Source organism: Tamandua tetradactyla, chromosome 1 (genome assembly GCF_023851605.1).
Source record: "Tamandua tetradactyla isolate mTamTet1 chromosome 1, mTamTet1.pri, whole genome shotgun sequence".
In the NCBI taxonomy this organism is placed as follows: Eukaryota; Metazoa; Chordata; class Mammalia; order Pilosa; family Myrmecophagidae; genus Tamandua; species Tamandua tetradactyla.
The window spans coordinates 72319002-72342362 of record NC_135327.1 but is presented as its reverse complement, the minus strand read 5'-3'; the positions used below and the strand labels follow the sequence as shown (position 1 = coordinate 72342362).

The following is a 23361-nucleotide window of genomic DNA, read 5'->3' as shown; positions in this document are numbered from 1 at the left end:
AATCTTCTTGAAATCAAGGTCTGGTATGTGGATTCAACATTTCTCTTGCAATTTTATTTGTGCCATCACTTTACAAATCCAGTATAGGTAAAATAAAATTATTTTAAGAACTTGAGAACTGGGCATGAATTAGTAAGATTGTACTGGATGAAAATATAAAAAAATAATAAAAATAAACTTTTATGATCCTTTTATATTTCACTCAAGATCTAGCTCCATTTCCACATCTTTCATGAAATCCTTCCAGATTTCCCTGGATTTTACCACTTTCTTTTCTCTGGGGCCCTAAAATGTATATAATCTGTACCATGTAATTTAGCCATAAGTGATACATAATCTTATTGTTAACCAGGACTCTTCAACTGAAGCAGAAGAATTAACATTTTCTGTGTTCCAGATATTCTCTTCCCAAAAATGTGTGTGTGCATGTAAATACATGCACATGCACACACATACACAAAGAAGAAATAGCATGTGATTTCAGAGCGTCAAGTCCCTGTAGTTAGGGAAGGAGAAATGCATACACCTTTTCCTAGTGTTGTGAACAGATTAGATGCACAGCCACTTATGCTGACTGACGGGTATGTCCACTCAGCAGACAGAAACTGTAAGCAACAGTGTGATGTGGGGGTGGAACGAGAGGAAGGCAGAAGACAAATAGGAGAGCTGTTTACCAGAGTTTAAGATGAGGGGAGGTGGTCTGAAGGAGGAAAAGGAGGGGACAAAAAGTACAAGTAAATGAGAGTAGAACTGTAGAAGAAAATGTATAAGAAACTTTATTTTCACTTTTACTAGTTGTAGGTTCACATATTCATCTTCTAAGGGAACTGTTGGGAATACTGAATAAGACTTCATCCATCCATCCATCTATCCATCTATTCATCCATCCATCCACTCACTCACTTACTGTATAGATATTTTTAAGGTTGTAATATGTGCCTGGCTGGGTATAAGACATCCATTGATTCCAAGATGAATAAAACATGGTTCTAGACTTCAAAGAATGGGAAAGGAAAATGATCCACATGAGTGGATCATTTCAATACAATGAGATAACTGCTATAATATATTACACACAAAGCCTAAAGAAAGGCAGTATTAGAAGGAACAGTGATACAAAGTTTTATTTGAGAGCTAATATTACTGGAGAGAAAAAGTGGACTTCAAGTTCGACTTAAGATGACTCTCAGCTTCTGACTTGGTATCTGGATGAGCTGCAGTAGCACAGGTTCATCAGAATTGCTGGAGGCTGAGTAGGGTTGGGGGATGTGCTGGTTTGAACCCATTATATACCCCAGAAAAGCTATGTCCTTTAATACTCATTCAGTATTGCTGAGCAGAACCTTTCTGATTGCTTCCATGGTGATGTGGCCCACCCGCTTGTGGGTGGTAACTTTTGATTAGATGGTTTCTGTGGGGATGTGTCTCCATTCATTCAAGGTAGGGTTGCTTACTAGAGCCCTTTAAGAGGGAACCATTTTGGAAAAAGCTTTAGCGTCTTTGCAGCCAGAGACCTTTGGAGATGAAGAAGGAAAATGCTTTTGGGGGAGCTTCCTGAAACAAGAAACTGAGAGAGAAAGCTAGCAGACTTCACCATGTATCCTTCTAGCTGAGAGAAAAACCTTGAACTTCATCAGCCTATCTTGAGTGAAGATAAACTCTTGTTAGTGCCTTAATTTGGTGCCATACTTTTCACAGTCTTAGAAGTGTAAACTTGCAATTTAATAAATACCTCTTTTTAAAAAGCCATTCTGTTTCTGGTTTATTGCATTCTGGCACCTTACAAACTAGAACAGGGGGTGATGACACAAGTTTAGTAGTGGTGGATCCCAGAGCAGTGTGGGGGACATGGTTACATGAACAGCACATATATCCCAAGAAGGAGGCTATTTTAGTTTCCTAACTGCTAAAGCAAATATAATACAGTTGGATTAAACAGTAGACATTTATTGGCTCGCAGTTTTTAGGTTAGAGGAAGGACAAAACTGAGGCATCATGAAGGCCGAGCTTTCTCTCTGAAGACTCTCTGGGGCTGCCTGCTGGTGATCCTTGGTCCTTGGCTTTTCCAGCACAACATCTTCTCCTTTCTCTTCTGGGTTCTGTTGATATCCAGCTTCTGGCTGCTCCCAGTGGCTTCTCTCTGTCTGAATTTCATTCTGCTTGTAAGACTCCAGTAACTCAGATTAAAGCCCTGTCTGATTCAGTGGGGTCACTCCTTAACTGAAGTAACATCTTCAAGAGATCTCATTTACAATGAGTCCACACCCACCAGAATGCGGACCACGACCAAGATGTCTAAACCAGGGTACACAATTCAATCCACCACAGAAGCCAAAGTCTGTTTCAGAAAGACATTATTTTTAATAATAATTATTAATATTCACTGAATGCATCTAATGTGCCAGGAACCTATGCATATGCTCTTGTTACTGCCTGTAGCAACCCTCCTTGTTGCCAATGGGAAATGGGAGGCTTAGAGGACATTAATTCCTTACCAGTTCTTATGGATTCAATTGCATCCTCCTAGAAGTCCTAACCCCCGTTCCATGAACATGATCCTATTTGGAAATAGGGTCATTGAAGATGTCATCTGTTTAAGATGAAGCTAAATTGAATCAGGGTGGGCCCTAATCTAAGATGACTGGTGTCCTTAGAAGAAGAGGAAATTTGGATAAATATAGAGAGAAGATGGAGGCATGTGACAGAGGCAGAGTATGATTTATGCCCCAAGCCAAATGCTGACTTTGATACGGACTGGGAGAGGTGGCTTAATGGGTAGGGCCTGTGGAGCACATAGCCCCTTTCCAGGGGAATAGAATTATAGCTGTCACGGGCTATCCATGTGAGTTTTGAAAGTTTTTAAAACGTTTACGAATTCAGGAAAATAAAAATTATGTCCTAGGAGAAAAACATGGACCAAGAATGAGCAAATGTCCTGGTCACATAGTCCGTGGCAGGGCTGCAAGAAGGTCCGTCTTGGTGAAGTTGCATGTTCCATGTCCCCTCCATGCACAAAATGATCTCTCCCTTCTACATCTCATTGAGTCCTCTCCTCCTTCTTCCTACTTGATTCCTTACCTCCTACACATTAGATCTGCTTTCCTGCTACACAGGCCACTCTTCTCAGCCAGAAAGTGAGTATGTGCCATACTCACAGGGGATGCTGGGGATGGAAGGGCTTACCTCTTTGTAGGGTCTCTGAGAAAGGAAGAGGTGTTGTCACTGTAATTTAAGAGAGCAGAGGCTTTCTGAAGAACACCCTTCTCTCAGGAGCCTCAGCCTCTAGGCACCCTCAAGGACAAACCATAAAGGATTCAAAGGAACTACCATCAAACCACAATCCTTTCCCTGCCAAGGCAAGCAACGTCATTCCCCTGCCTTTGCTAACTTAATGTTTGAAGCAGAGGAGAATGAACATTATGCAAAGGTCGCTGTGCTTTGAAAACTGCCTGGTGCTTTCCCTCAGCAATTCTGTGTGGCATCTCCACCCAAGTTCCTCCAAGAAGCCCTCCTAAGAGGCAGCTCTGCCCCCACATGAGGTTTTGGTGCTCAAGTCATGGTGGGAAGGCTGGCTGCACAAAGATGTATTGGCAAAGCCTCCCACCATCAGCCCCTTGTGACTTGTGTTTATAGATCCCGCATCTTCCATTCTGGGGGTGAGGGCAGGAGGGCGCCTTCACTCTGTTCCATTGGTCATTGGACACAAAAACTGATTTCATCGTGCCTAGAATTAGAACGGCCACACACAAAGGAGCAGCCACACTTCCTTTGGTTGTCTCTGAACCCCTTCTGGGTCTGGAGGAAGTAAGCCAGCATGTTCCCTGATCACGTACCTTTGAGCAGAGTCTTTTACACAAGCCAGGAACACAGATGTGGTCTCTGACTCCCTGAGTGGGGTGGCACCAAAACCTACTATCCCAGGATTCGTTCCTTGTCCTGGCTCTTCTTCAGCATATGCTCCTTCAGGAAGCTAGTTTGGTCTTGTCTTTGGTTCTTTGCATAATGCTCCAGTCTCTCCACTGCCTGCTGCTTGAGGGCATGCGAACACTGCAAGCTGTCTCACTCTGTTCTCCCAGTATCTCTTGGAAAGTCCAGTTGCTGTTATGGCCCTTGAGGTACAGTGACTGTTTGTGCATAAGGCTTGCTCAAGAGAGGTCCTTTTTATTTTGCAACTGGTCAATTCATTATTAATAATTCTTGGAGCGACACAGGCCACTGGTTTTCTCCAACTCGCATCACCACACTTTAACGTATGTTGAAAGCTGAGCTTTTGGGTCCTCTTATTTTAGAATTATATTAATATTTGGATGACCTTTACTAGATGGCAGTTGAGACATATTCTTTTAAATAGCAAAGCTAAGAAAACCAGTAACCTAAAATGCATATTTCTGACCCTGGTCTGATAAACAAATTAGGAGAGATGAGTCTTTCTCCAAAGGAAAAAAAAGCCAGGGAGACCTGTTAAGTTTAAGTGGGATCATGACATATTTATTCCAATATGCAGACATGGATTCAGATTCATCTTCTGATGCATTGTAGTACTTAACACATCTTTAAATTACATATTATGTTTTATGTCATTTACTTGGGTCTCTAAAAGATTACACATTTAGTTGGTATTTGGAAGGCAAAACAGAAGGTAAGAAAAAAAGACCCTGTCCCAGGATTCAGGAGCCCAGCTGCGCTGTGCCCCACAGCTCTGAGAACTCTTGCTTGCTCCTCACACTGCACGCAACTCTCTTTCCATCAGGGGTTACCATGGCAGCCAGTGCCATGTAGGATCAAGCTTGCTGTCAATACCTGGCATTGATCAGGATCATGAATCTGCTCCCTGGTGAGTCTCCATGGTTTGGGTTGCAGCTGTTTCTCCTACTATGATCCACATGGCAGAGCATGGCTTAGTTTAGTAATTGGAGTTACCTCCTCAGCAGGTTCTGAGCCCACATGGAAGAACCCACTACCCTCACTTAGGGAGCGATAGGATCCAAGGGCCAACATTAGACATCTGTCTGGGTGCTTTCCAACAGCAGGTAAAATGGCAGTTATAGTGTTAGTCTATTTAGCTTTAATTTTTGAATGTGGCATCCACCATTTCTCATACCGGTCTTAAACTATCTCAGTATAGGAACCACAGAACACCTACCCTGAAACAACATAACTCTTTAGCATGCGTCCAAGACAACTTTTTGCCTTTCTACTCTTAGACAATTGAGTATGGAGGTGCTAACGGTTGGGGAATATTGACCCTACTGACTGATTTAGGTTTCAGAATGTGGATCTGCAGGCATTCTTCTTTAGAAGGAATTAAGATAACTCCAGCCTGCCTGACTGGGTATTCTGATAACCCCTAGTGTGTCTGACTGGGTTTCTCCCTGACGCCTGCTTTGCCCAGAGCACTGCCCATCCAGAGCAGAGACCTGCTCTGCAGTCCTGAGTAGGCACCCAAGGTCCCCCTTGGCAGTGGCCATTCCACCCTGCGCATAGCATCCAGCCTTCCCTAGAGCAGGCAGCCCTCTATCCACTGCCGAGTCTGGGGTGAGCTTCACCATCCTGGGAAGACCCCCTCTTCCCTCTGTCCTTCCACCGCAACCCTCCAAGTGCATACAACCCTCTGGCACAGCATGGGAATTGTGTGCCCACCCCTTCCTCCACTCCTCTTCCTGCCCTTCCCCACCAGCCTCACTGTAGCAGCTCTCTTTATCTCACATCTTGTGGCTCTGCCCACAGAAGATACAATAAAAACGGTCTACCAGCCCTGGAAGAAAATAGAATTATACCAAACACTTTTCAGTACCTTATTTCCAAAATGTGAATGTAATGAAGAAAAGCTGTTTTCATTTACAATTTATGAGCCAGAAGCAATGGTGTCGACCCTGGCATCCCATTCTGGGCTGCCAGCCCAGGGAAGTCAGCCCCCCTTCCTGAATACTGATAATCAGTAGTAAAATGAGTAGGTCTGGAGTGGCTTCCCAATGGCAATTTTCACCAGTTTGCGAGGAAGCTACATTTACGGAGGGTGAAATGGGAATTGCTTTGACAGCAGTAATTGTGAGCCCAGTACATTCAAAACCACCATGATCACACACACACACACACACACACACACACAAGTGCATCAACTAAAACTCCAGTATTGTTTCTGAATACCATTTGGATAGAATGCATGCAGATTTCCTGTGACAGAAAGTCGGAAAAAAAATCACCCAGAACCATGGCACCGAGCCCTAAACATTTGCATTTTCATGCAGGTTTTTCAAGCACCTATTACATGCCCAGCACCCTGTGGATTAGCAATTGTTGCTCCTCCACACCCAGTATAATTGAGTAATTCCCATTTTTAGAAACAGCATTAATTTGGGTAGACCAAAGTCTTACCAAAGATATATCAGTAGATTCACTGAATTATCCCTTGAGTATACTCGCACATATATTCACAAAGAAGTGCATTTATCATATAAAACACACATTTTATTATTATTTTTTTAATATAATAGAGTTTTTTGTTTTTAAGAACAATTGGTCAATTTACTAAAGATTTAATTTAGGTAGAGGTTATACATGTTGGTGTTCCTTGTAAACCTCCTTAGCACAATCACTGCCCAATGACTCCTTATTGATTGCCTCCTATTTACTCACTGACTTAAGTATCGACCCCATGGATATAAGAGCTGCAGGAATCTTGCACATTATTGCGTCCCCAGTGTACTTGCCAAACAAATGAAGACGCACCACAAATATGTACTTCACCTTCATTTGTCATCTCAGGTACTGAGATGGCAAGGAACATTATGTTATCATTATTATGCTTATAATGATAATCACAGCAGTATTTATTAAGTTATTATTCGGTGAGTTTTATTTCACTAACAGAAAGTGTTGGCTCAGCATGGTGAAGTAGCTTGCCTGGAGAGTATGGGAGCCCAGGTTGGATGTATTGAGACCAATTCTGAAGTCCAGGCTTGTAACCTCTATGCTTTCTTGCCTCCACCAGTATTATCTGAGCAGTGATGCCAGAACACTGCCTTTAAGGAGATACATTAAAAAAAAAAAATCAATCCTCATAGTATATTTTTCAGACAAACATACCTGTTCCATACATAAATTATAGCTATTTTATTTTGTTGTCATTCTTTGCCTTTTATATTTAGCCTTTGATAGACGGGAGTGCAAAACTGTAATCTCCAGAGATTAAATAATCCAGTCTACTTTGAGCCAAATGGAGTAAATGGATCTAATTTAGAACTCAAATTATTTGGAAATAATTCTGGATTGTGAAGGGTTTGGTAATCTTGTTACTGGGTAATTTCTGCCTCACTCACTAAACCATGCCTTAAACTGCACTAGGAGAACTGGGGGTTGCTGGGCACCAAGGCCTCTAGGGAAATTCTCACTCCACGGGTCTAGGTCTTTTTCTTTCTAAGGCAGTGTTTCATTTGGTGCATGAAATTCCAAAGGGAAATTTATTTTAAAAATTTAATGTAATTCGTATCCTATCAACTTCCCCCAAGGATTTAAGGTATATCATAATGCTAAAGGACTTAAAATAAAAATAGAAAAATAAATAAAAACATGTAGAATGGGGGGAAGGGAAAGCAGTTACATATAAACCAGAAATCAGTAGTTTTCAGATTTTAACGTGCATCAGAATGACTTAAAATGCTTTTTAAAAATATCAATTTTGAATATGGAGTCCTGGTGAAAGGGTGTTAGAATCTCTAAATTAAAATATTAATTCAACTCAACTTTGAGCTTCCTAGCAGGTGAGGAAAATCAAAGGGCATTCTCTTCTATAATTCTATTCCTGTATATATTATAGAACAGCAAATTTTAGAAATGATTGAGGTGGACAGCCTATGTAATTTTCATAATCAGGCAACAGTTCTTCAGGAGGGATGTTTTCTTGGTATTAAATCTTAAAAGGAAATTTTTTGGTTCGTTTCTAATGTAAGGAACTTGGAAAAACCTTAAGGAGTTTGTGTTTTTAGAACTTTTAAAAATTTCTTATATTAAAGAAATACTTGCTCATTGTAGTACTAATATAAAAAGTACAATCACCTGTAATCCCAGAATTAACAAATATTAAAATTTTGTATATCTACCCACATTATCATATATATATATGATACACACACACACATCTACATATACATATATATACTTAGGATAATAAAATACATACTGCTGTAAAATTTTCTCCTGCACTTACCAATATTTCATTCATATCTTTCCATTAAATTAAATATAGAGCTATATAACCCTTCATATTCATGTACCACAACAGATCAAATTTTCTCTTGATGGACATTAAGTTGTTCCAAATTTCTCTGTTAAACAAAATAATGCACTTTTAACTGCTTGATACAAGCATATTTGCTCTCTTCTCTGATCATTTGCTTGACAAAAATCATATACATTTTTTCTCTTTCAGGTGAACTTAATAATCCTAACAACATCTTCCACATCAGTTTTACTAAAACCACAAAGTTTCTCTGTAAAGCCAGTGTTTGAATCACCCCTGGGAGTAAATAAAGGTTGAGAACCAACATCGTAGGGAAGACTTTGCTTTGGGGAGGAAGCAAGAAGCTAATCTTAAGAGATGCAGGTATTTGGCTTCTGGAGTAACATAATAATCCAAGGCTAGAATTTAGAACTTGAAGAGGGATATGTGTCCCTTAGATTATCTTCTTTGATTATTGTGTTTTCCAGCTTGGCTTCTGACCATAGAGGCCCAAAGAATGTGACTTCCTCTGGCAGGAGCCCTGGCACTCTATATTCGCTATTGTTGTTGCTGACTTTGGATTCCAGGTGTGTGGTGAGCAGGTATGTGCATTTTATCTTCAAAGGTGAGAAGTATGATTTAAAAGACAAAGGAAGAATCATAGTCTCTCTTCCTGAGGATGTGGCCCAGGTATGCTACAGGCAAAGCTAGCATTTTGTTCTGGATGTGGCTGTGGAAATGCTCAGTTGCACTGATAGAAGACCAGATACCCACCGTGTAGACCATAGAAAAAATGATCTTAGCCTGTAGGAAAGGTCAAGAGCATGTGTGACTGACGACCTGCCATAGAAGGGCCCAGATGATGAGTAGGTGCTTCAGATTCTGAACAGAAACTCCTCCTGACAAAGTGGGGTGTTTACCAGACAATGCAGTCTCAGGGAACTAAATGAGTCTGTCTCCTGGATTGGGTTAATATGTGCCATTTGTGTTTTGGGTGAAAGTCTTCCAGAGATGAAGATTTTTATTTTGGTCTGAGTTTTATAGAATTGCTCTTTCTGAATATAATTAGACAAGAAGATCAAGTTGAGGTGAAGTCATTCCTTTTGTTCTGGGCAAGTCAGGTGCTCAGGACTGATGGCTGCTTGTCTTCCTGTTTGTCACGGTAGGAAGTCAGGTCCACAGAGCAACACTAGGTTCTGAAGATTCAATTTCAAAATCTATGTAGCTGTCAATTGAGGCAATTTCAAAACAAAAGAGTTTATTTTTCCTATCAGGGTTGTTAAGCAGGGCCAAATAAACTTCAGCAGAAGTTAAGCATTCACTTGGAGTTCTGTGGGGTAACCCTCTTATTCTGAATTTCACTGGAGAAAGGAAAACCAGGTAAAACCCCAAGAAATGCTGCCAAAATATCCAGAATCCCAAGGAGCTTGTTTCTGTTCTTGTTTCTTTTGTTTAATTTTTGTATAGTTCACTGAAGGTTATTCAATCTGTGGAGAAATTGAGGTGTGTGTGAAGGTGGAGGAGGTACTAGATCTAAATCAAGAAAATCTGGATTCTAGTTATTATCACTTAGTCATGTGACTTAGATACATAATTCTCTTCTCCTAACCTCAATCTACCTTTGTGTGTTACAAATATTAAGATATTTGTAAAATGCGTGATAACCAGAATTCATCATAGGGTTGAAATGAGTTAAGGCTTATGAAAACACTTTGTAAAATTATAAAAAAAACCTCTATAAATATATTTATGCACCTATGATGACACTTTATGTGCATACATATTTATGCATATACACGTGTAAATATATTTTATGTGTATACAAATGTAAATCTATTCGGGAAGGCAGAGGGGTCTCCCACAACCCATATACGTGACTCTGTGTGCTGATGTTCTATTTGGTTGTGGCCCAATCATGCCACCCTCTTAACTAAAGTGGCCATAAGTGGTGGTTCCTGCCTGGTCACCCTTGCAGAAATTGGGGAATGCTTCTCTCTCTGAAAAGGAATACTGGGTTGGGATAACAGAATGTCTGTCCCTTCTGCATCTTCAATATTGTCCTATGTGATATCCCTTAGGTGGAAAGAATAATGCAGCTTTAAGTGAGTGCCTAAGTCACTTTCTATCAGTCTCTCCATTTTACCATTGAGAAAATAGGAATTGTTGACCAGCTAATCTCTGCAATCCCTTTCTATTCCAGTTTTCTATGACTTATGCCCTACGTTAAAATCCCTGCATTAACTTGGCCAATTTATGAAACATCTATGTAGACCTGGTGTTCCACCCCTTTAGAGGAATCTTGTAAAATCAACCTCCTGTGGCTGGTGGCTTTCAAAAAGTCTCAACTGCCATCATAGAAAGGAGACTTCCAGGGCCAGGTTGAGAGAACATCTTAGGGTTCAGAAGACAAACCAAAGATGAGGTCTAGGATACTCTGCCTTAGGTGGAAAAGAGCAGCTGGGTTTCAACTGACTCACGGAGACATATAAGTATGTGCTCAGGCTCTTTATTTCCCCAACCTGCCAACCACATTTGTTGGGTATTTAGCAGTGTCTTCTCTGCGACTGAGGTCATGCAGGTTTCCCTTAGTTGGATGGATGTTTTAGTAATTTATGGTTTCTTTTTCCTTCTTGTTGAAGGGGTTGTAGGGTTTGACAGTTGTAACCATTCGAGACAGAGGTGCCTGGTGACGGAAGAGGTCAAATTCTGCATCTTTCCGTAAGATGCTATAGCAGAAAAGGTGGAAAAAAGGAAAAAAAAAAACATTAATATGAAAACATATAACTGCATCTACTTTGCAACTAATGGTAAATGTGCATATGAGAGAGAGATGAGAGGCTGGGATCATTAATCATGGTGAGTAGTCTTGGTCTTTTAACATTCAGTTTCATTTACTGATGACCTACTATGTGTCTGGAATGACATTAGGTGCTGAGAATACAGAAAATATGGCCAAAAGGATGCTGGCCTGTACACAGGCAGCAGCATAATTAAAAAAGAACCCCAAGGAGTCTCTGATAGATCTGAATCTAGGACACTGTGGGGACTCAGAGTATACACTGGGGGGAGGGGGAAGCACCTGCCTTGGGCAAAGTCATGTAGGAGAGAAAAGGGAAAGGTAGTGGCATGGATGAAGAATCTAGGAGAGACAGAGCACAGAACATCAAGGGGAGGGCCAATGGGTAAGCGGTGTGAGCAGAGCCACAAGGGGTGAGATGGAGCCTCCCGAGGAGAGGTTCGGGCTGAGTTTGAGTTTTATTTGAGAGGCAATAGGGAGCTTCTAATGGGCTTAAGGTCAGCTCCTACACAGTTTTCTCAACCTCAACCTAGTCTTAGTTTGCTCATCTCCCAAATGGGAATAAATTTGCACAACCAAAGTTGTTCTGAGAACTAAAATAAAGAAAATAACAGTGAAAATGTCAAATACTATGCAAACAAGATTATTGGATTACCAGTAATCTCTCAAACACATCGTTCCAGCTGTCTAGAACCACCCCACCAGCCCACGACCTGTAGTCATTTTGCTGTACATTAGAGTCCCACACACAATGTTATGCTTTTGTGTGTCAGCAAGTTACAAAGCTAAGTGTGTGAAATTAATTTCCACACAGCAGACAAATGTAAAACGGCTTTATTTTTATGCAGTGATTATTATGCAGAATTTAGTTCTTTTTGTTTTTTTTAATGCTCTGGCAAACAACTATTACAGTGAAAACTGAAGCTTCCTGTAGGTTGTATTCTAGTGAGAGGAAATGAGCAAGGAAAACTGGATTTTAATGGAAATATCAATTGGGAGAAAAAGACTTGAATGTACATTCTCTGATTCATGAATTTGGAGATTTACAAAATCCTTTCTTATTCACTTCCCACATGTCACTATGTTCTCATTTGGAATCTCTTCCAATAATCTCTTTCCCACCTATTCTACACCTACCTTTGCCTCTCTTCTCAAACTGTGCTATGGGGACCACATGGCCCTCAGTCTCTTTGACTTAAACGACATCCAAACCTTCCCCACCCCTTGCAACCCTGTTGACCACAAAGATCCATGGCAAATAAAATTGTTACTTGTGGATGAAGAGATGTCAGTGGTCCCTTCTCTCCTGACTCTGTCAATCTATGATCTGGTAAGCAGGAGCACTTTCATGTGACCAGTGGTGTCAGAATTCAGATCGCAAGACATTATGGAGAGAACGGGCTGAGAGGAAGTGTAAGCACTGAGTGAAAGGAGAGTGCATTTTGCTTTTTAAAGAATTTAGAAGTGAAAGGAAGGAGAGACCAAGGATGATAGCTCAAAGGGAGCACATTGGCTTTCTACAAAAGTGAAACTTGTCTTGGTCTCTCCAGAAGCAAGAGGGACAATTGGGAGAGTCAGGAACGTGGTGTGGGAAGCAGGGAAGAAGCAGGACCAAATAGGCTAAGCAGCTTGGTGAAAGGATCAACCTTTTCAAAAAAGTGAGATCGTGTCTTCCTTGGAGGAAAGGTCATGATGGAAGTAGAGATTATGACATGATTGTGATTGTAGAGGAAGCTATGGTAACAGGGAAACAAGACCATGCTGAGACATCTTGAACAATCCAATAAGCAGAAGGCAAGAACCTCCACCGAGGTATACATCAAGGAGAAGATTGGATTATTAGCTCACACAACCCAGAAAAGTTTGGAATACAGCCACCATGGAGAATAGCATAGATGCTTAATAAAAAGATGAATGAATTTCAGAAGAGAAGGGAGGGTAGCATTGAGCCAGTCTTCAGGAGTTCCCAGGGGATGCCCAGGGTTAGATGGCTTCTTAGAAATAACAGGAACAAATGCATCATCTCAAACGGGCACACTCAGGAGGAAGTTATCTCAATAAGTTATGGTGATAATTAGAGAAAAACCTACGCTCACATTTTCACTGGGAAATTTTATCAAAAATAACATTAAATATGGGGCCACAAAAGGTCAGAGGAGATACTTGATCATGGGGAGCCCTGAAGGCCTAAATGGAACAAGTTTCTTTCTTCTGAGTATAGGATTACAAGGACCAGGCTAAATGCAAATCCCAAGCCTTCCTGCTTAGAGAGCCTCATATTCATATTAGCAGTTAGCACAGCTTTTTTTTTTTCTTTTCTTTTTAATTGAACTCCCCAATGTGTGCATTCTCATTCTAAGACTCCCTGCCTGTCAGGTGCAAGTGTTTCAGCTGGACATAGGGGTTGAGGTCTAAACCCCAACACCGGCCTACATCTTAGTTACAGGATGACACTCTGTTTGGGGAGTCACCATTGTATGTCTTCAGGGCCTTATATCACTATGAGAAAGCCCCAGAGAAGTAATTTCAGAGGGCACTGTGTGATTTGGTTCCTGCTCAGGGGCAGAAGTTGACAGATATGTATATAAGATGTGGCAATGAGAGAGGTGGCCATCCGGGGTCCAGCAATAGACCTAACTGAGTTTCCTACCAAAAGACTCAAGTTCTTCCTCTGGTAGTATTAATAGTTGATAGTCTTACAACTATAAATGAAGATTTCTCTCAAAGACAGTAGGAACATTTTAACTGCTTATTGCATAGCTGGATTCTGTGGCTGTGGAAACACATAAACCAATAGAATGTCAGGGGGGTGAGATCTGGGCTGTTTGGCATGAGAAGATGGATTTTGAAAGAAAAAGAGGAGGGATTTGAAATGTTTGCCATTTGCACTGACAAAGCATCTTTGAGTTGGATCCCTCCTTAATTGCTAGCCATCAAAAGTCACAGAATATTATCTTACCTCTTTTTGGAAAGAGGTAAGTCCTGAAATATAGATACAAGGATGCAGTTAATTTTGAAATTGTTTCTTTATATCCTTCACAAGAAATAAAATATGTTGCCTAAAAATCTCCCAGTCCTGTCTTTGGAAGTGGATTTGTGATGTCTGAAGATGTATCTTTAGAGAAAACTGATACAAAATGTTAGCCTAGAAAAGCAAAGACCTTTCTTTTTTTTTTCCTCATCAGATGGCCTATAACTTCAAGACAATCATCAAACCAAAAATTTAGATGTTAGTGAAGTCCTCCTCACCTCCTCAACCTTTTCTTTCCTTTAATTACTCCCTCTTGCCCTGTGAACTGGGGCATTCACAACTGGAGGTGTAGAATACAGTTAGAATTCTCTAGACAGCCTCATTCAAAAGGTTCCTGATTTCAGAATGAAGGAGGCTGATCTGGGGTGGGCTCGCTGGGACGTGAAAAGTCCCACCTACTCACAGGAGGACCCTCAAATACCTGTGAGATTAACTCCCACTCCTCCAAGAGTAAATGCACAAACCACTTCTTCTGTGAAGACTTCTTGGGTGTCCCCATGTAGGTTACTTTCCCTTTGTATCTTGTGAGTGCCTTAGTTCCCTTATATATGGGGATAATGATAGTATCCTCCTCACAGGATAACTTGGACAGCTAAATGAGTAAATAGGGGAGTCGCTGGCCTACAGAAATCACTCAGTTAATGTAAGTGATGATGACGATGATGATGATGATGATGATGATGATGACATTTGCCACTCTGTTCTTTAGTTATTTGCTTATTTCTTTTTCACGACTGGACTGTGAGCTTCTTAAAAACAAGGTCTAGTTCTTGTGAATTAGTGGAGCATGATAAAAATTTGTTGAGCCAATCGAAAGAACACACAAATTAACAAGCAAATGCATGAATGCATGAGGATCTAAATAGCTCCATGGACTGTGAACTGTGGTCCACAAAGTCTATTAGCAGTAGCTATCTTCAAAATGTTTAATAAGTCCACCAAGGCAGGGGCGTGAAGGTCCCCTCCCCAGAAGGCTCTCCCTGACCACGAAGCTAATTTATGTCCCTCCCAGACACCCTCCACTGAGTCACTCTGTCTTTTCTTTTTCTCAATACACATCACTCTCCAAAATTACTTTATTTCTTTAATTGTTTGAGTACCTTTTACTGTCTGTCTCTCACAATGGAACATAAGCTCCTGAGAGATGGGACTTCTTAAACAGTGCCTGACCCAGAATGGATAGTAGGTAAATGTTTGATAAATAAATGAGTGAATGAGTTCTCTATCAAAAGAACTTGATCTAGGAGGAAAAGGTACTGTTTGGGGTGAGAACTGCCTCTCCATCCCACCCCACCGCCCACCGTCCTATCTGGTTTATTTGTTTGTCCTGGACCAGCATCTAGACCTGGTAAGGACCACACCTGCATTTTCAAAACTGTCATCTTTTTTGCAAGTCTAGAACTTCCACCCAACACTTTTGAATTTGACATATAATAAACAGTAATGTGCCACTTCTCACTAGCAGCTTCAAATAAAGGAGCCTTCAATAACCTTGCATCTAACTTATCCTATCTTCAATTTGCAAAAGTATTACTTAAAAGTACTACTTAAAAGTAGTACTTAAAAGCACTTTTGATAGAATGTTGTCTTTCATTTTTAAAAATGAGGTGATTATTCACAAGAAGTAAGTGTGTTTCTCAAGTAAATATGTTCATGAATCCAAGTAACATGCTACTCCTGAGAGTAATATAGAAGGATTAAATGTGCGTAAAATTGTGAGTCCAGAAGGCCAAGATACGCTCCACCTAATATGTCTTAAGTATCTTAATATGCGTCTTTCCACAACATCAATGTTAACATTAACTTATACACATTTTTTTCAATGCAATTTTGGATAAGATTCAAAAAGGAAATTGTGTGTGGCCCTAATAAAGTTCCTGTTAGTACGGAAATGAGCTCTTCTCCCTTTTTGGGCTTGACATTCTTATTTTTTTTAACGATGTAAATTTACTCTAAGTGTTTAATTGTTCTTTAATGGAATAACTATGATTATGATTTCCTCTCTAATGTATCTGAGCAAATTGAGTAATAGGACTCAGACTTACCCATGCACTTCTGAATCTGGTGATGGGGCTGTCGATGGAATATTAGAATTTGCTGGGTGGGTAGCTGTGAAATGAACCTTGCCAGTGTATCCTGGAATATTTGCACTGCTAAAGTAAAGAGTGAAAAGAGGGGAGAGAGAAGAAATTAAAATAATGTTTTGCGAAATAGCTATGGTCACTAACACCCAAATATGAAAGACAGAAATGGGGATCCAGGCTGATTTTTTCCTGTATAAGGGCAGGAACTTGGTCTGCCCAAAGAGGAAAGAAAGCAAGTATGCGACACAATGATTCAGAGATATTTAGATAAAATCTCTATTTTAGGATTGAAGAAACCTATTTTGAGTCCATGTTTTACTCTGATTTTAAATTTGCATATATTTTACAAATGTGATTCACTTCCCAGATCTGCTTCAGATTGAAGCGATCAGTTCTCTGCAAAGCAGAAGACCTGTATTCCACAAATACCTCTATAACGCTGATTTCAGTATTAGTAAACAGAATTCTTACGTTTGTAATTGTGTGTTTTATAAACTTTCTTTCTCATCAACATTAGTACACTATGTGACTGATTTCAGATGGTTTCCTAAAATTGCACACATTGAAAACAATTTTGAACAGGCATATTCATTCTATATTGGTTTGATGGGTTTAATTTCACTTACACTTTTGCTTCCCCTTTGTTTTTCTTCACCAGAGAGAGGGGAAAGGGTGGAGGAAAGGAAAAACACTAAAATGAATGGGGAAGGTTTTTTAGTGTGAAATAAAACATCTCTCTATAAAAGATAAATATTCAAAAGAAAAATTTAAATAGGTGATTCAGAGAAGTGTAAAATAAGAATAGCTAATATTTGCAACATACCTTACATGGATTATTTCTCTTGATTGATCCAACAACCCTGAGATATAGGGGAGGCTGAATTATAGGGTCAAGTCCTGTAAAAGACCAATTCTGTGTGCTGTTATGTTGCCTTAACCTCAAGGAATTAAGGAAGATATAAGATGTAAACTGTATTTCAAGGAGAAAAGAACCCACAATATGCAAATAATAAGGCTCAATCAAATAACACAATGTTTTTTTTCTGGAAGTCAACTTTAAGATGATTTCAGCGCTCCGGCCTTAGTGTGTGCTTGCTTCAGTCAAGGTGAAAGAGAAACACTGCCATCATCAATGTGCTCTTGGGCTGATGGTAGGGAAAGAGCCAGACATCAGTTCGCAACTTCTAACTCAGCTCAATGCTTTGTGCTTCTCACCAGTGGGGACTTCCTTTGAGTGTATGACATCCCTTTGGCATGGTTTCTTGTTCTAAATTGATGCACAGACAAAATGCAATGCAGCAGCGGCAACTGACCTTCTGCCAAAGGAGAAGGAAGGCTTCAAAGTTGTATCTCTCAGTTAGGTGTATAAACTCTCCAACACACCTAATAAGCCAAACAAAACCTTTTCCAGGAACCATTTGTCTTAGGAGTGATTTTTGGAATATGGAGGTTAACGGAGGCCCTTCCTTCCTACAGTGTGAAGTGACGAGGTAAGCAGAAAAGATGAGGGGCAGTGAAACCATTATGGGACTTGGGGTCAGGACTAAGGTTTAAACCCCCTGACTCTGTTCACAGCTCATAGGCTCTCAGATCTGGGCCACTAAATTAATCTCTCATTGCCTTGTCTGCAAAAGGGGATAATAATAGCAAACTAAGGGACTGGGTGGGAGTGAAGGGAGCCACCACATATGACTGGTCTAGTAGAATAAAGACAACCATTCATGTTGCAATTTCTTGGTGTCCTTCCATGCATTGTTGATGTGTTGGTATCAGAAGGTTAGAGGAAAAAAACACACACACACACACACACACACATATATGTATCTATATATATACGTCAGGCAGGGAATTGCACTAATAGATCTTAAATATCTCTTCCAACAGTGTAGTTCTGTGACTCTGTAGGTGATGTTTTATTGGCTTGGAGGCAATAAAATCCAGGATATCCTGACCCTAAAATACCAAAGGGAAATTACCCCCCAAGGGCAATGCCAGAGTAGAATGGTAAAAATTCATGGATTTTGTGAGGCCAGATAAACAAAGCAGCTGAAGCATAGGCAAAGTCTGTGCACTGGGAGCCAAGCTTCTGCTGTGATACAGACTTTGCAGTTTGACAAACTGAGATTTTATTCAAATGAGAGAAGCTCTCCAAGCCCTGCTCAGTCAAATGCAGGATAAAGATCACACTTTCCTCATCAGGTGAATGCATAAGCAGCTAGCACATCATTAGCACTTAATAGGTGCTCAACTAATCTTAGTTGACATTCAACATTTTGAAGATTTAAGAAACTGACAGAACAGGAGCTGTGTAAGTAAGAATGCAGATTATCTTGCACAGAGGCTATAAAGATGTTAAGAAGGTGGTTTCCAAAAGTTCCTGCACCTTGGAATTTCATGGGGATCTTTGAAAGGCACTGATGCCTGGCCACCACCTTCCCGGATACTCTGATTTCATTGGTAATGGGTGTGATCTGGGAATCATGATTTTCAAAAGCTCTCCAGATGATGCTAAAGGGCAGAGAAGTCTGGAAATCTCTTTTTGAGCTGTGTTTTCAACTTGTTGGAGGGACGCCGGTGAGTGAAGCAAAGCTGCCACATTCTAGGTAGTGCTCATCAGGTTTGCCTGGGATTTTTTTGAAAATAAAATAGCTGTAAGTTAGAGAAGCAACAAGTGATGCAAAATTATTAATGTGTACGTCTCTCCCCCAAGCATTCATTAAAGCTTCCATGCATGTTACAGAGGAAATCCCCTTCATATCTGTGGGCAGGTTTTTCCACTGCACCTCCCCCCCCAAACACCTGCAGAATTAAAGTGCCTCTAAAATCATCACCTTCCATTAGAGTAGTTAACAAGTCAAGGAGACGGATTCCAGCAATTTGTTCATCATATGAAGGGTCTGGTATAAAACATCATAGAGCTGTGTGTGCCTCTATGCCATATAGGGGGTCTTGATGTTAAATGTTATTTTGGTATGTTTTACGTTATGTTATGTTATACTGTTGTGTTGTAATATATTATACTATATTTTATTACATTGTCATATCTAATAATAAGATACAATGAAACAGTAGACTGTACTAAAAATTAGATGCTTAACCTTGAGAAATGAATTCAGTTGTATAATAAATGTGAAATATTTGGAATAAAATCCTCACCTATGCTGTATCTAAATCTATTCCATTTAACCCATGTGCAGGGACATTGCAAGGGAACTTTTGCCATCTTAAATACAACACATGGATCTTATATTGAAAAGAGAACAATATTTTCTGATGGACATTTTCCACGTCTGCTGCTTATACTTAATTTTATTTTTCAGATGGAGGAAACAAGACTATTAAAAATACTGAAGTGTATAGGCTTTGAAATGAATTTACAGATTCGTTACATGTTCAAAGACTCTACCCCACCTCATCTGAGGAAAGCAGAGTAAAGGAACCAATTTAAAAATAAAGGAAGCCTTGATTTCTATCTTTTCTCCATAGTTCCAATCTTTTGAGTACCTTCTTTGGTAGCTTTATTCCCAAATAAGCCTGGATTTTGTTCTCTAATGTGCAAATTTGGACAGCTTATTGCTAAGTTTACAACCAATTGGTTTCTCTCAATAAAGGATAATAGTAGAAATTAATTTCAGAAAATAAAGATGTTTAGTAGATCAGTTAGCAAAAAATTGAAAAGAAGGCATGTAATTAAGAGCTAAATAGAAAATAAAGAAAACATGGGCAAAACATACTAAACAGAAAATCTATGCAGTGTATTTGTGGACTGAAATTTAGTTATTCACATAATTTCTTTCTCTGTATAATAGACATGATCAATACTTCCTGAGAGCGCACTATATTCCCAGCATACTTCTAAATGCTTTACATGTATTGGTTTATTTAACTTTCACAGTTACTCTGGATGGTAGGTTCTGGTATCATCCCCATTTTATAAATGAGAGATATGACACAGAGAAAGTTGAAATAAAATTCCCAGAGCCAACGGAGCTAGTGAGTAGTAAAACTGGGTCCAAACCCAGACTAACTGGCTGGAGGATTTATGCTTTACTGCCTCTTGGCAGAAAAAGAAGGCCTGGATTTTAGAGACAATGAGATTACTTTGGAAGGATGATTTGCATTGCTGGGAAACCCCCTTTGTGCTCACACACTCTCTCACACACACTTCTGGCTTAACCAGGAGAATCTTATTTCAGAGTCAGCCACCTTTATTCAACCATCTTTGCAGAACATGGCAGTGAGCACAAGTTCAAGCCAATCTGGCGATCCTTTATTGAGAGCTATTCTGTGTCAAGTCCAGTTCGGGCAGAAGTCAAGCAGGCCTGGGTCCTGAGATTTCACACTTAGTGTGAAAATTTAAAAAATGCACATCTAGACATCACACGACCTCAAATGGGGAAAAGACCATGGATGCAAAGGGAAAGAGGGAGCGCATAAGAGGGATTGAATGCAAACAGAGTGTGGGGGTCAGAGTGGTTGGCAGTTTAGTCTGGGACTCCCTCTCATCCAATTCGTGAGCTGAGACCTGGGATTTATGTCATCTGAGCCTCAACTGCCTTATCCATAATCTGCCAGGAATCAGGGTAATTACGGCTCCCTTGCAGGGTTTTAGGGGTTGAAATGTTGATATTATGTAACTGAAATGCCTGGCTTTACTGCCTGGCACACAGTTAAGTGAGAATCAATGCAAGAAGGAACGGATGGCAGCTGGAGGCAGGACAGGAAATGGAGGGAAGAAACCAGGAGTTGAATGAAGAGACAGAAAGGATCAAGGCTTGGTATTTAGGGAGAATCAGGCCTAGAGGACCAGAAGTGAAAGGAGAGGCTCTAGAGGAATTTGAAGATGGGAGACAGCTAGAGAGGGTAAAGAAAGAAAGTTCTTTGTGAGTTCTGAATTTGAACTTATTGCTCAATGAGAAGTGCAAATAAGACCAGAATAGTGTTTTCATGACTTTTGATCACTGAACTGGTGTCTCTGAATGTAATAACATGTCATAGCCCCAATGATGGTTCAAGAATTATTGTTTTTATTACTATTATCATCTAGTGGTTACATTTTTTCCCTCCTCTGTTCTTAGAATCTTGAGCTTTTACTTTTGGAAGAAGATAAAGAAATAATATAACCCAAAGGCTTTATATTATATATGAGGCTGAAGCCTAAGGAAACAGTTTCTTGTGAAAGGTGAAAAACTTTTTTGGGTGTGGTTTAAGGGGGAGAGTTTTCCCTGGGGGTTAAGAGACCTTCTTTTAGCCACTCCTGCAATGAGTAGTATTGGGCTCCTCATACGTTTACGTTTACGCTGGCCTCTGACTCCTCATCTGCAAAATGGGGATAGAGCCTTTTTCCCGTTACTCCTGGGCTCATCACACTATTTTGAAAAGCAAATGAGAAAGTAGATGTGAAAGTATTTTGAAAAGGCAGAAGTGTTGGGCTAGTGTAAGGAACTACTATTCATAGCTTTTTTCTTAACCTGGGTTGTGGTAAAATTTTAAAAAGAGGGGGGGAAAGGTGCTACAAAGTCCAATGACTCGCAGGCCACGCTCCCTTCTTCCATCTCAGAACTTTACCAGCAGCTGCCTGGGAGTCCATTTTGGACAGTTACTTATTACTTGTAAATGTTTCCTCACAGAAGTCATTAAGGAAAAAGTACAATAAATACAAAACCATGTGAAGTCCTGAAATGAAAAGACTACTACTTAGTAGAAGACAGTATAAGTGGAAGAACTTGTCTCATTTGGGAAAACAAACAAACAAACAAACAAAACTAGGCAAATGTTGCTTGGTAAAGGGTTTGGGGTTAGCTTCTGATTCAATCTGCTCTGCTATGTGGGGCACATGCCTTCTCTGCTCTGAACCTCAGTTTCCTTTTGGCAAAAGGGGCTTGACTAGATGAGATGCATGTATTGAAGTTCCCATTTAGCTCTAACATTCTCGAGTCCACAGCAAAGCCAAAGCACTTGCAATAGCTGTCTCCATTTTTCTTAGGAAAGGACAAGGACAAGGTTTGAATGTTTCTGTTTTGACATTTCACAGATTTACTGTTACTTCTAAGTAAATAGTAATGTATCGTGCACTGGTGACTGATGAATGCAAAGCATTTGAAAACTAAATGAAACTGTAAAATGATTACTAGAAGACAAGGGACTTTTCTTTTACACTGTCATTGAACTCCTCCAAAGAAAATGGCACTTGTATTAAAGAGGAGGATTTTAAAAAGTCAGATTTTTTTTAAATGGGGATTCTTATGTCTATCTTACCTTAACTTTGCTATTTGACACAGCTTATAAGTAGAGATAATTTTGTTTCATTATATATATTCTGAACAGCACATATCTGTTGAAGGAACAGAAAAGCTGCTTAACTTTCCTGACCTTTAACACATCTTATCGAACCTTATGGATATTTGGGGTTCTCCTAAACCAATCTCAAGTTAGAAGTTAGGAAATGTACTGGAAACTGCATTAATATTTTGAGTTGCTTAATTCTAAATGCCTTTTAACAACTGTATATGCTAACACAATTGGAAAATATCTTCAATTGTAACAAGAAAACTCCATTGTACATATTTATATATGCAAAAATTCCATTTAGGAATTTAATCTACAGAAAAATATGCATAACTGTGCAAAGGTAAATGTAGTGGTTGTTTATTGATGTATCATCTACAATAGGGGAAAATACTTTAGTAAGGGCATGTCATATTTAAACTTTGATGTAGCCATATAACAGAATAACATGCAGCCGTTAAAAAGATTTTAGCAGCCTTGTATAGTATCAGGAGAAAATGAACAGAGCATATTTCAGCCTCTCTCATATGCACAGCACATGTACGTTCAAATACAACAATATACACAGATGTGTATTTACATTGCAAACATTCATAGATGCATGGGGGAAAATGTCTAAAAGAAGATATCAAACTTTCCATAATGGGATTTAAAGTGGAGGAAATATTTTACTGCTTACACTTTAAAAATGCATGAATTATTTTTATGATGAATATATTTGCAAGGAAAAAGTAAGATGTTACTGAGCTTCAATGCTAGCATTGAAGGTGATCATAAACACTGAACATAAACACGGATTCCACTGTAATTTGATGTAATATTTTCAGAAAATAATTTGATAATGCTTCAGAAGGATTTTGTGTTTTGACCCTATAATCCATTTCAGAGACTCTCTCTTAAGTAAATAATTCCAAATCATGAAAAAGATCGGTGTAAAAATGTT

General features: G+C 39.7%; 1 protein-coding gene across 5 annotated transcripts in view; it reads right to left on the bottom strand.

Moving 5' to 3' along the window:
* Positions 1 to 10708: 10708 nt before the first annotated feature.
* SPMIP7 (sperm microtubule inner protein 7) overlaps positions 10709 to 23361 on the bottom strand; it is an 85696-nt gene continuing 73043 nt past the window's right edge. Inside the window, exons 9-10 of one of the 5 annotated variants that reach the window (XM_077118944.1) lie at positions 16092 to 16199; positions 10709 to 10944 (exon numbers count right to left, since the gene is read on the bottom strand). In XM_077118944.1, coding sequence (XP_076975059.1) covers positions 10821 to 10944; positions 16092 to 16199 — 232 coding nt within the window. In that variant the 3' untranslated portion in view covers positions 10709 to 10820. Of the gene's footprint in view, positions 10945 to 16090; positions 16200 to 16953; positions 17028 to 23361 lie in introns of those variants that run through there. The other 4 variants (XM_077118950.1, XR_013158715.1, XR_013158716.1 and 1 more) reach the window with 4 other exon arrangements.